We start from the raw sequence: 12,732 nt of genomic DNA on the forward strand, positions 1-12,732 counted from the left end.
CAGCTGTCCTCCCTTTCAGGAGGACTGTCCTGCCTACAGTGTCAGCATCTCTCTCTAAAAACCATCTGGACAGGCACAGCAGCTTCCTCTAACGCAGGGCTAACCCAGTGTGTGTGTGTGTGTGTGTGTGTGTGTGTGTGTGTGTGTGTGTGTGTGTGTGTGTGTGTGTGCGTGTTTGTGCGTGTGTGTGTGTGTGTGTGTGTATGTGTGTGTGTGTGTGTGTGTGTGTGTGTGTGTGTGTGTGTGTGTGTATATGCGTGTTTTGTGTGTGTGTGTGTGTGTGTGTGTGTGTGTGTGTGTGTGTGTGTGTGTGTTTATCCACAGGCCTCATGAGGACGAGTTCTGCAGTCACCAGGCCCACATCTGGTGTGGCCAGTAGCCCCAGCACTCGTCGGCGTGGACGCCAAATTGAGCGTTAAGGCTTCAAAGGGAGCGGCGACCTGCGGCGGGTGGCCTGAATTCAGCTCTGTTCTGCGCCGGGCTAAACCTTTAGAGAGCACTAATCCACTCTGTAAACACACACGACACAGAGCCACACTCACATGAGCAGGAGAGGGAGGGGGGGGAGAGAGATAGAGAGAGAGAGAGAGAGAGAGAGAGAGAGAACAGATTCTCTGAAGGTTCTATAGAGTCATGTAGAGAGTCTTGCTTCACATGAGCTCCAGAAAATTAGCATTTTTCACCACACCAAACCCGCAAAACCTTGTGAGTAAGTAGAAGGAGAATGCAAATGAGACAGTGGGATGTTTTTCTCACCATCTTTTGTAATAACTTGCTGGAGAAAACCCAGAGAAGGACCTGAGAGGATATTACCATCCCAGTACAGCAACACCAACACCAACAGCACAGTGGCAGCAAAACAGCTAACACATACTGTCTGCTAACTGCATGCAACGCAAGCCAGCATCAGCGACGAGATCAGTTTGATTCCAATTAGACATTCCAATTAGTCCTGGATGCGAGCAAATCCGGAATCAATATCGGGCCAACCGGATGTCAGGTGGTAGTGTTATCGCTGCTCCACCATGCCCAATCACCTGCTGATGCCACTCTCAAAGCCAAGTCCAGCAAGGGACCAGAGAGGCTAGTGATACACAGCTGGAGCCGTCAGTCTGCCAAATTACAAAGAGCCTCTCTTTACAGGAGGGAGAACTGATAGAGCTCTCACATCTGAGCCATCTCAAAGTGCAATTGATGTCCTACATTAAGTAACTATGGTAAGAGATGGGGGAGATGGAGTGGGACAGAGAGAGACTCAGAGGGCACTTACGACACGGAGCGATCTCACTGGTCATACGAAACGGACTTTGGGGGTCAAAAGTACTCGGGTACGGTACATATGGCATAGTGTGAATACGCCCTAAGAGATGACGCTGTGCAACCATTTAGAGAGCAGTAAGCAACAGCCCAGTACATCCCCTACAGAGCTAGCTGCAACTCAGACACCCATGCTTCCCCCACCAGCAGGTCCTCGAATCCAGCAGCAACAGTCCCAAAAGACACCCCACATCATTTGGATTCACAAATAGTCATCCTAATGAACTGAAATGGGAAACTTATCAAGGCGGAAAAGCTATTTGCCAGTAAAACTTTGGTGTCCAAAGACTGATAGTGCCTGTCAGCAGCTGTGCTGGCAACATCTGGGTGAGCCCAGCCACATCATCATCCATGTGGGGACCAATGCAGTCTGTCATGCTAAAGTATAGTTACTCCCACAGTATAGCTCAGTAAATCTCGCAGTAGAAAATATAAACCACATATCTGATTTCTTCCTATATCCCTATATCTGTCCTACAATCCCACAAAAACATAAATATATCAAGAAATCCAAAACAACGTGATGAAAAGTAGTTTGATAATGAGAAAGCACAGTCAGAAAGAAGAAAGGACAGTATGTAACTACAAACAACAGAATGACTAAATATAACATAGAATGCACCTTGAAGAACCAGCCATACAAAATAGTGATACATTTGTAATGACTCTGCATGGCAAAACAGATATGACCCATTCCCATATTTTTTTTCTTTTATTGTTCCAGTGAATGCTTTGGCAATGCAGCATATATTTGTTTTCATGCCAGTAAAGCTGATTTGAATTGAATTGAATTGAATTGAATTAAATTGAGAGATAGATAGATAGAGAGAGAAAGTTGCCAAAGCAGACAAATATGGAGAGATTCGATGACAGAGACACAGAGAGAGACAACACACTAAGTCAATCAGAGATGGAGAGAGAGGTGGAGGAGAGAGAGAGACAGATAGAGATACAGCTTAGTCATGAAATAGAGGGAGGGAGAGAGAGACATCTCTGAAACAGAGAAAGAGAGAGAAAGTCCTTTAGGAAAGTGGAAGAGAGCAAGCGAAAGAGAGATGCAACGAGAGTGGCAATCACGATAAACAGAGACTAGCCAGAATCTTCAATTAGAGCCTTCATTTGTGGGCAGAAAGAAGGCAACCTTTGGCTGGCTAGAAGCTGTGTGTCCATCTGCCAGGAGAGTCAAAATGGACACTGACCAGGACGGCATTAAAAGTTAAAACGGCTGGGGGATGACAAAAAGCAGAGGGCCGGTCACAGTGGCCAGAGCCGTGTGCTGAACCGAGCGCTTGGCAGATTTTGCCTGCGGTGTCCAGCTCGGATTGCAGTGTGTCAGCGCCTCATGGGGCATACTCACCACATACTCAAAGACCAGCGTCAGAGTTTCCTTGGTGTGGATGATGTCGTGGAGCAGCACAATGTTGGAGTGCTTCAGGCCCTTCAGGAGAGATGCTGTACAGAGAGAGACAGGGAGAGAGAGAGAGAGAGAGAGAGAGAGAGAGAGAGAGAGAGAGAGAGAGAGAGAGAGAGAGAAAGAGAGATGAGGAGCAGAACACTGAAAATGCTTCTCAGGAATAATAAAGAGCTCAAATAGCTGCACATGCATCAGTTCCTCAGACACCAATGCACACACTAGTACCCAGTGCTAAAAAGCACTTTCATTCATATCTGCATACACCACACATGAATGCTAATACACACAATACAGTAGTACCCAGTGCTAAAAACACTTTCAGTCATATCTGCATACTGTACACCACACTTGAATGCTAATACACACACTAGTACCCAGCTCTAATAGCATTTTCATTTATATCTGCATACACCACACATGCTAATGCACACTCATATAATAGGGCTAATGCTTGGCTTGCAAGGACACTCATCCCAGCCCAGATTGTAGCGCTGTAGCTGCCTGGCTGCTTTATCTGCTGGAACTAGCAACTCTAGCTAGGTAAAACCAGTAGTTTTTGTTTTTTTTTCCATACCGACAGCACTCGGTGACCTTGAGACATGGAGATCTATGTCAAAAATCGATTTTTCCAAATTGCAAATCAATGCATTAGTTAACCTAAACAAAACCTAGTCCTCATTGAGATAAAGAAATGTCATGTTTCTAAGTAGCCAAACATTTCAATCATCACATCTACTGTAACCACTCACATGGCTGTTACTAGTGTTCCCAGTCCCCTGCTTTCAGCCCTTGTAATTTGTTAATTCCACCACCCCACCTAAGGCACAAATGTTTACTTAATTGATTTCTGTCAAATCATTAATTTTCCACTTTCTTATTGAAGATCAGAGAATCTACTAAGAGCCCCAAAAAACACACACACACACACACACAATCGCATCACACACACATTAATTACTGCATGGCAATCACCATAGAACAAACACTTTGCAGAAATCTTATCTCATTAAAGCCAAACGAACTCCAGGAGCCCTTTTATTTAGAAGGGAAGAAGAAAGTGTCTCATTAAGAATAGCAAATAGCTTTTGCACACTGCGGTAAATGTGATTATTTCGGCTGCAAGAAGCCCTTTCAAGGACTGAGCAGGAAACCTAACTTGCTAAAGGATGCTCAAAAAAGAGATTTCATGTCACGTAATCGCCAAAACTGACAGTCACACACCTGCATATTATTTTGAGAGATTAAGCAGGGGGTGCAGCATGGAAATACGATACCATTGCTCACAAGTTCCATCTCTAAGAGCTCCATCTCCAACTTTGACTGAAAAACAGCTATGTTTTAGACTGGATTCACTGTGAGTGAGGGAGCAGTAAGAGCGAGAGATAAACCTACAGATGGGCCCATTACAGCAAAGAGAAGTACCTAAAAGCTTTTTGTCAACCCAAAATGGGTTCTCTAATAGAAACATGTATAGCTAGTACTTACCTGCACAAACCATGATGTAAACCATGCAGCCGAGAGTCTAAACACCATTTTTCATTACCTGGCAACCATTTCTAAAGTCTTAAGACTATCAAAAACCCTCAAAAGAATAAACAAGATCATGAAAAATGGTTTGATCAGGATTCCAAAATCATGAGGAAAAAACTTCTCATGACCCGATGACCCTGGTTTACGCGTTATTATGACGAGCTTAAACAATACAAAAACAAACTCCGAAAGAATAACAGTTCACCAAAAATCAATTAGAGACAATTGAAGAATATTTAAATACTAAAAAGAAATCTGGAAAAATGTTTAGTAAACTTAACAAAAAGCAGCGAGATGAACTTGCCATCCAAAATAGAGGAGTACAAAAAAGTCACTTTGAAAAACTATAGAAAACACAGCATTAACCCAGAACACACCCAAACTTACCAAAACTTGATTGATATGGAAACACACAATAAACAAATATCAAACACACCCTAATCAATAAATATCAAATACACCTAATTAATAAATATCAAACACACCCTAATTAATAAATATCAAACACACCCTAATCAAAAAATATCAAACACACCATAAACAAAAATATTTGCTTGCTTTGGAGATTTCCAGAAGGCCTTTGATTCTTTTGGCATGATGGCCTATTCTGTACTACTCTACAAGTTATTGAAACTGGTGTAGGGCCGGGGAAAAACATACAGCATAATAAAAACAATGTAATTAAACCACAAATGTGCAAGTAAAATTGGAAACAAACTAACATAATTCTTCACTCAAGAACGGGGTGTGAGACAGTGCTGCCCTCTATCACCAACCCTTTTCAACATTTATATTAAAGAATTGGCAAAAAAAAAAAAAAAAAAATCGAGCAGTCTTGCAGAACTTTTTGCAGACAACTTAGTTATGCTGTCTCCAACAGCAGAGGGTCTACAGCAGAACCTAAATGTCCTGTACAAGTCAGACCTGGACCCTGACTGTTACTGTAACCCACAAAAAACAAAAGTACTAACATTTCAGAAAAAAAAAACAGATATCGGGGAAATAAATTCACCCTTAGTGGTCTGGTCATTAGAAACTGGTCATTTCAACTTGGCCATGTATCCCATCCACACAATCACACGCACACATACACATACACATACACACACACACACACACACATGCACACACCTGCAGCGCTGCACACAGCTTACAAGACACACACACACACACACACACACACACACACACACACACACACACACACACAAAGTCTACCTCTGTCCCTCTCTCTCCCCATCCTCTCTCGTCATCCCTCCATCTCTTTCTCTCTCTCTCTCTCCCTCTGCCTGTCTTTCCTTCTTGTGTCTGTCAGCTCACTCAGACTTTATGGAATGCTCCGCACGTTCAGCGCTAGGAGTCACCTCGCCCCGTGATTGCTGAATTAGTTTGAAATTTTCAAAGCGGTCCTATGATCCGCACAGCAGGAGGTGGGATGAAGTGGGGCTTGGAATGGTGTGTGTGTGTGTGTGTGTGTGTGTGTGTGTGTGTGTGTGTGTGTGTGTGTGTGTTGGGAGGGCAAACTTCAGCTCACTGGCATGGGGATCTCACAGATCAAACAGATGGGTCGTCAACTCCTCGCCAAAGGGGCTGGGGGGTTCGGTGAGCGTCAGGTGTTTCTCACACTCCCGGTCTCTGCTAGAATCACTCACTCAGTCCTCCACCGCCACATACACCCCCCCCCCCGCCCCCTTACATTACACTCAAGTTTCATGAGACTCGGCTTAAGCAGAGCTGAACTCTCTGTGAAAAATGCGGTGAGAACTCAGCGAGGTACTTCAGCATCTCTGGGTACTAATGGGGGAGGAAACTCAATCACATGCAGAAAGAATGGACTGCAGCTCAGCGAGGCTCAACAAACCAATGTACAGTATGGCCTTCTGGGTCCTGCGTGACCATGACCATTAGTCACAGTGGCACACAGTGGTCACTCCTACACAGACATGTGAGAAACTTATTCCTTCTCAAATGAAAAGAGGTGAGGGTCCAGAGGAGCACCTCCACCCATGAAACATACAAACACAACCACAGACAACACAGTGAATTGCCTTTCACGATGCAATCTGTATAGTGCACAATGTGACTGCTGTTGTGAACCCCTTGGCTCCATATGTGTGTGTGTGTGTATATGTGTGTGTCATGCATGTGCTACTGAGTTCGTGAACTCAGCTTGTCAGCGGGACCCACCTTCTCTGATGGCTGTGAACGGGGTGCCCTCCTCCTCCTGAAGACGGATGACTTTCAGCGCCACCAGCTTCCCATTCACCCTGCCGAGGTGGGGTGTGGGGTGGGGTGGGTTGAAGGGGGGTTGGAGCGGAGGCGGGGGCGGGGGCGGGCGTGAAATAAAAATGTTCATTTGTCAGAGCTGCATTGCATTAAAACAGTAGTCAATAAAGGGCATCATCTGGACCTGAGTCTTCTAGAGTCAATGAAATGCAATTTAGAGGCACTGGAGTGAGACTCAGCCATTTTAAGACACGGCATTAAATGCAATAACTCACACCAATCAAATGTGCTATAGAGAGCAAGAGAGCGAGAGAGAGAGAGAGAAAGAAAGAGATAGAGAGAAAGAGAGAGAGAGAGAGAGAGAGAGAGAAAGAGCACAAACACACACATACAAAAGCAAGAAAGCTACAGGACCATGAACAATGGCCTGTGCAATATTCAATCCAATTTGTAGTGTATGAAATTAATTTTTCAGACTTTAATTTGTAAAGGCTAATGATTTACCTTTTTCTATTGGTATGCAGGGCAGAATAATGTGAAAGAGGGAAAATCATTCTGAAACAAATGCCTGAAAACAATCCCATTTAAAAGAGATTTGATAAAACAAATGGTATTTCATGCTTGGGAAGATAAACTAAGCTACCACAGCCATATGTTCATCGAGGTCCCAGTCCATCTCTGTGGTAAGATTGAGATGCAATTAAATTGTGCACGTAAGTAATAATTGACTATGGTTGCACTGAAGACTAGCTTATGGCAAAGATATATAATTCAATTATTGTGTTGAAAGGACACAGTCTAGACAGACCGATGGACAGACAGACATAGAGACACACACACACACACACACACACACACACACACACACACACACACACACACACACACACACACACACACAGTGATGGGGCAAAGAGAGAGCACACACTAGGATCACATTGTGACAGCAAAAAAAGAATGTGTGTGTGAGAAAGATGTATGTCTGTGTCTACAGTGTGTGTGTGTGTGTGTGTGTGTGTGTGTGTGTGTGTGTGTGTGTGTGTGTACTGTATGAGAGACAGAGGGAAAGAAATATAACTGACTTGCTCTTTCCCTTGTACACAGTGGCATATGAGCCTTCCCCCAGTTTCTCCAGCTTCTCGTATGAGTCGGCCTTTCCAAACTTAGGGCTGGTGGGCTGTGAAATGAAAAAAAAAGGACAGGAGCAAATGTTAAGAGAAACATTAGAGAAATGTGGACCAACAACCCCGCCTGGAACTACATCCTGTCAATACAGCCACACAGACCCTGAGACTGGTTTACTTCCAGATGGTTCCGTCATGTTCATGCTTTACCTCTGATTAAAAACACAGCAGTCTTGGTCTTCCTTAGACCAGTTTCCTTATTACATGCCTCGCCACCCAACCACATCTCTCCTATAATTATGAGAGGCATGGTCTATCAGTCTCCCAGGAGAACACTGATTGGTGGATGTTTTTGATAGAGCGGTCTCAGATCTTCATTAAGGGAGTTTCATGGGCCACAGGAGAGTGACCATCATGCACAGAGTGATGGCTTAAAGCTGTCATGGTGAAAGAATGGTCATCAATAGCTGGGGAATGCCACAGAGAAATAAAGCAAGTGAAGCAGAGTCGCAAAGCAATTACAGTCATTCCAGTTAACCCCCCATACACACACACACACACACACACATGCACAGACATGCGCACACACACACACACACACACACACACATGTACCCACACACATACACACATTTGCAACCACACGCTAGACACACACACACGTGTCATAATACTCTTACAATAGTCTCATCATGATATAAGAAACAGGCAAAGAGAGAGTTTACTAAAATGAACCACTGTCATCTTTGGCAAAACAAAACACCCTGTTTCTGTTCACATGGTACGACAACTATACAATTATCAAGCATCTTGGCAGAACGGCAAATGAGCAGAGCCTGGACCAGTCGCGTGGCTACCGACTGGGCGGTTCGTGTTCGCAGGCTTAGGCTGCCCAACCAATCGACACCTGATGGCAGTGCTGGCGTCAGCTCCACTGGTGGGCCTGATGGATCGCTTCCCCCGCAGACAGGAGAGGATGCCTCCAGGCTTCTCAGAGCCACCATGGGAATTCCAGTATGTAGTTACTGCAGAGAATGCCAGGTGTGCTCCCTGTAGCGACTGCTCACGGAGAGAGAGAGAGAGAGAGAGAGAGAAAGAGAGAGAGAGAGAGGCGCGGGGAGAGGCGAGGGAGAGGCTGGCACAGCACAGCACAGCACAGCACAGCAGCACTCCCACAGCACCTTTCTGTTTGCAATCGGCTGCCCTATACTGGCTGTAACGAATGCGATTAGTATTAGAGATAGAATGGGAGCTTGCAGTCGAACATCACAAAGCAGCTCTCTCTTTCTCTTTTCTCTCTCCCTCTCCCCCGGCTCTCTCTGAAGACTGCTACTGCTGCACCTCCATTAGCACAGTTGCGGGCGGAGGGGCTGTTGCAAGCGTTATGCTTATCTCTAAGCTACTCCTGAAGCACAAACACCTGCCTGCTTTCTCCGGGCATCTGTCGCGCTACTGCTCTGGGCCGCTGGCTACATAGGGGCTTGAGTGCAGTGCGGGCCTCATGTGCCGTTACGGAGCCTGACTACGGAGCCTCAGTCAGCCTCCTCCTCCCCACAGTCCTGCAGTGTTTTTCACTTCTCCCCACCTGGGCTCGCGATCAGAGATAAGCAACCTGAAGGCTGCAGCGACTGGTTCACCCAGACCCACACTATGTAGGCAGGCTGAACACTCTCTCTCTCTCTCTCTCTCTCTCTCTTTCTCTCTCTCTCTCTCTATCTCTCTGATGGATGATTGCATGGTAAAAAACATTAATTGTTTGCAATAGCACCAGATGCACAGCAGGCCTGGCCTTGTCCGTCCGCCTCATGACGCCTGATCAATAAGACGGAGGAGGAGCGAGAGCCGGAGAATTCCGCCAAAGCGAGTATCTGGCCAGAACATCAAATCAATACGCTGAATTTAAATGATTCTGTTCTTGAACTCCCGCAAATTTACATAATGGATGAGTAGGTTTACGAATTAATGGAAATAGCAAGTGTGTGTGTGTGTGTGTGTGGGCGCGTGCACATGCCCGTGTGTGTGTGTGTGTGTGCATATGTGAATTTGTTTGTTTGAATGTAGTGTGTGATTTACACGCATCACATGGAAGTACCATGCTTCCCACTATTTCCCTGAAAGAAAAAGAAACTCCTCAAATTGAACCTTATTTGTTTTACCCACAGTCCCTGGCATCTACCTCGAATCCCTGCAATTCCATCCATAAACCATGTTTCCATCCGCCTTCCCTATATGTATTAAGACAAAAATGGACCCGAAGATTGGAGCCCTTGTGGGTATCACACGGAGCTCAAGTGCAAATGAATCTGCAAGATGTGATCGGCCACCAGAGAGCTGTTTACTTTCTCTGAGGCTGTAAATAGCTGTTTCAATCACCTAGCTCTGCCTTTGCCCAATTCAATATCACATCAGGGTCCTCTAAGAATGAATACTTCCAAATTAGCCCCACACCAACCTGGGCATCTATTCTCCACAAGGGACGTTTGGAGCTATTTCCAAGACCTTTATCGTCTGCTTTTTCTTTCCGTGACTGTGAATGACAAGTTGTTGTTTTTTAGTGGAGACACCTATATCCTGGGCAGGCAGAAGAGCCCTTTGGAAAAGCTGTGTGACATTTGCAAAGACTGGCGGTGGACGTGCAGATGTTGCCACACACACACACACTCTGGGAAAGGTTACGGCATTCTGCAGGGGTGGGGTGGGGTGGGGTGGGGGGCAGCTCAGGGACGAGGGAACGAGGGAAGGGAGCCGGGCAGAGGAAAGGGGCTCCAACAGATTCCAGACAGTCCCAATGGAGCAGCATACTGCTCAGGCCTTAACGGTAGTCTCTCTCCCCCCTCTCTCTCTCTTTCTCAACCCTCTATCTCTCTCTCCCTCACATGCACATACACACACACACACACACACACACACACACACACACACACACATCTGCTTGAGGATAGTTTATGTTGTGGTGTGTTTCAGTGGTGATTGAACACTGTTTTTGGTTTTAAAGCCATAGCCTATATCTTGTCTGGTCATCTTGCGGTGCGTAACAACCGGGCCAAACACTAGGGAGAGGTTTTGCTAAACACCATCTCTCCCTGGAGATGGGAGAGGAAGTGAAATCCTATCTGAGGGACAGTTCCGAGAGAATGTTGGACTCTCACAGTGTTATCACACAGGGGTCCCAAGCATAAAGCCACACACAAGCATCATTGCTCTCTTTATTTCGTATCCATGATCTGTCCTTATTTCGTTAGTGCCTGATGAGTTCTGGGATTCATTAGGTTATGCATCTTAGGTAGCAAGATAGGAAAAGATTAGCAAGATAAAAAAAAACATAAACATAAAAAGGTAACATAAAACATGCCTGATCATAATCTAATCAAATGTATACTATGATATGAAGAGTTCAGATGCAATACCCTCTAAACGCCACCTCTGTCAAAAATGAGATAAGATTGTGAATGAATGCTCTCAACACATAGTATGGACAGTGGACACATATATGTTAATCAAATAATTTTGCTTCAAAACCCGCTAAATACCACTCTAGGAGCCTGATAAAAAAAGAAAAGTAGTCAGACGGATTTAGAGGGTTTTGCATCTGAACTTTTCATATGTTTAGAGGGCTATAATGATTATATGAAATACTGTGATATTGCATGCATTCAGCATCTGAATGACTTATACCGGTAGATAGTGTTTCTAAGAATATCCTCAAATCTAAGAGCAGATCGGGATGGTTAAGAAGGTTTAGTGCATCTGGAGTTGACTTATCTTTTTTCTCTGAAGAGAGAGTTAAGGAAAAATATAATAAGAGAAGGTCTCTGCATGAGGTCCATTATGTTCACTGTGCAGATCTCAGGCTGTGCAAATGGCAAGACACCCAAAAGAGGCACCACAGACATGAATATAAAATAATAATAAGAAATAAATACACCACGTCATTCATTATGAGCTCCCCTGGAGAAGACTGTCAGGCGAACTGTGCTCTTCTGTCTCATCCATGCATTATGGGAAGGTCAAGGGAAATGTGGGAGTATTGTGCAAAAACATGGAGAAGTGCTAAGAGCAATTGATTAGGTATTGCTAAGAATGATTGATTAGGTATCGCTAAGAGCGATTGATTAGGTATTGCTAAGAGCGATTGATTAGGTATTCCGGCATATGTATGAAAAAAGTGCATGTATGTTTTGCAGGGAAAATTCTCCGCTTTTATTTATAAAAGCAGGTGTAATCCAGAAAGGTATCAATAAGATAAACTTTCAGAAACAACAGAGCCGGTAGCCTATTCAAAGCACCAGTTCTGCCTCTGTGAACCATTCTCAGAACCAACTTTTACTTTTGTTTACCTTCCAATGTGCTACTTTCATTTTTTACGCCTGTGATTGAAGTGTTCAGTTGTGGGCCATGCTTGCTAAATAATGTTGGAGGGCAGTGACAAACACTATTTACCTGATGAAGTGAATGCTTAGTAAATTCAACATAATATGGCAAGGGACAGTGTTTGCCTTCTGCGGAGGGACTAAGTTGCTAAGGGGGCAGCCTTGGCCTACTGGTTAGCGCTCCGGACTTGTAACCGGAGGGTTGCTGGTTCAAACCCCGACCAGTAGGAACGGCTGAAGTGCCTAACCCCTCACTGGTCCCTGAGCGCCGCTGTAGCAGGCAGCTCACTGCATTGGGATTAGATTAGTGTGTGCTTCACCTCACTGTGTGTTCACTGTGTGCCGAGTGTGTTTCACTAATTCACAGATTGGGATAAATGCAGAGACCAAATTTCCCTCACGGGATCAAAAGAGTATATATACTTAATTACACTTCCTCTGTACATCTCTGTACATCTACCCAAGAGACACTTTTCTGAATATAGCACTATCTCATTCTCCATCTACACCTTTCTGAATATAACACAATCTCCATCAGTGATGAATGGACACAATATCTCATTTCACAGAAATGGTTTTATTGGGTCAACCCCCCACCCCATCTACCCCAAGCACACACTCCATGATTTTATAAGCACCGTATCCTGAGGTCAATTTTCATCTGAAATGCGGAACCATGAAATGATCACGTCCAGGTGGTCCCTGATCTACAACCTAATCCCTGAAAGCGCCAGACCAAAGGGATCCCTCC

The 12,732-nt window shown here is 44.8% G+C and overlaps 1 protein-coding gene across 1 annotated transcript in view; it reads right to left on the minus strand.

The window, feature by feature from the left end:
* cdk14 (cyclin-dependent kinase 14) overlaps positions 1-12,732 on the minus strand; it is a 163,208-nt gene that overhangs the window by 97,290 nt on the left and 53,186 nt on the right. The window contains exons 4-6 of the mRNA XM_048261921.1: positions 7,570-7,664; positions 6,449-6,528; positions 2,675-2,769 (exon numbers count right to left, since the gene is read on the minus strand). Coding sequence (XP_048117878.1) covers positions 2,675-2,769; positions 6,449-6,528; positions 7,570-7,664 — 270 coding nt within the window. The remainder of the gene's footprint in view (positions 1-2,674; positions 2,770-6,448; positions 6,529-7,569; positions 7,665-12,732) is intronic.

This window comes from Alosa alosa, chromosome 13 (assembly GCF_017589495.1).
Source record: "Alosa alosa isolate M-15738 ecotype Scorff River chromosome 13, AALO_Geno_1.1, whole genome shotgun sequence".
NCBI classification, from domain to species: Eukaryota; Metazoa; Chordata; class Actinopteri; order Clupeiformes; family Clupeidae; genus Alosa; species Alosa alosa.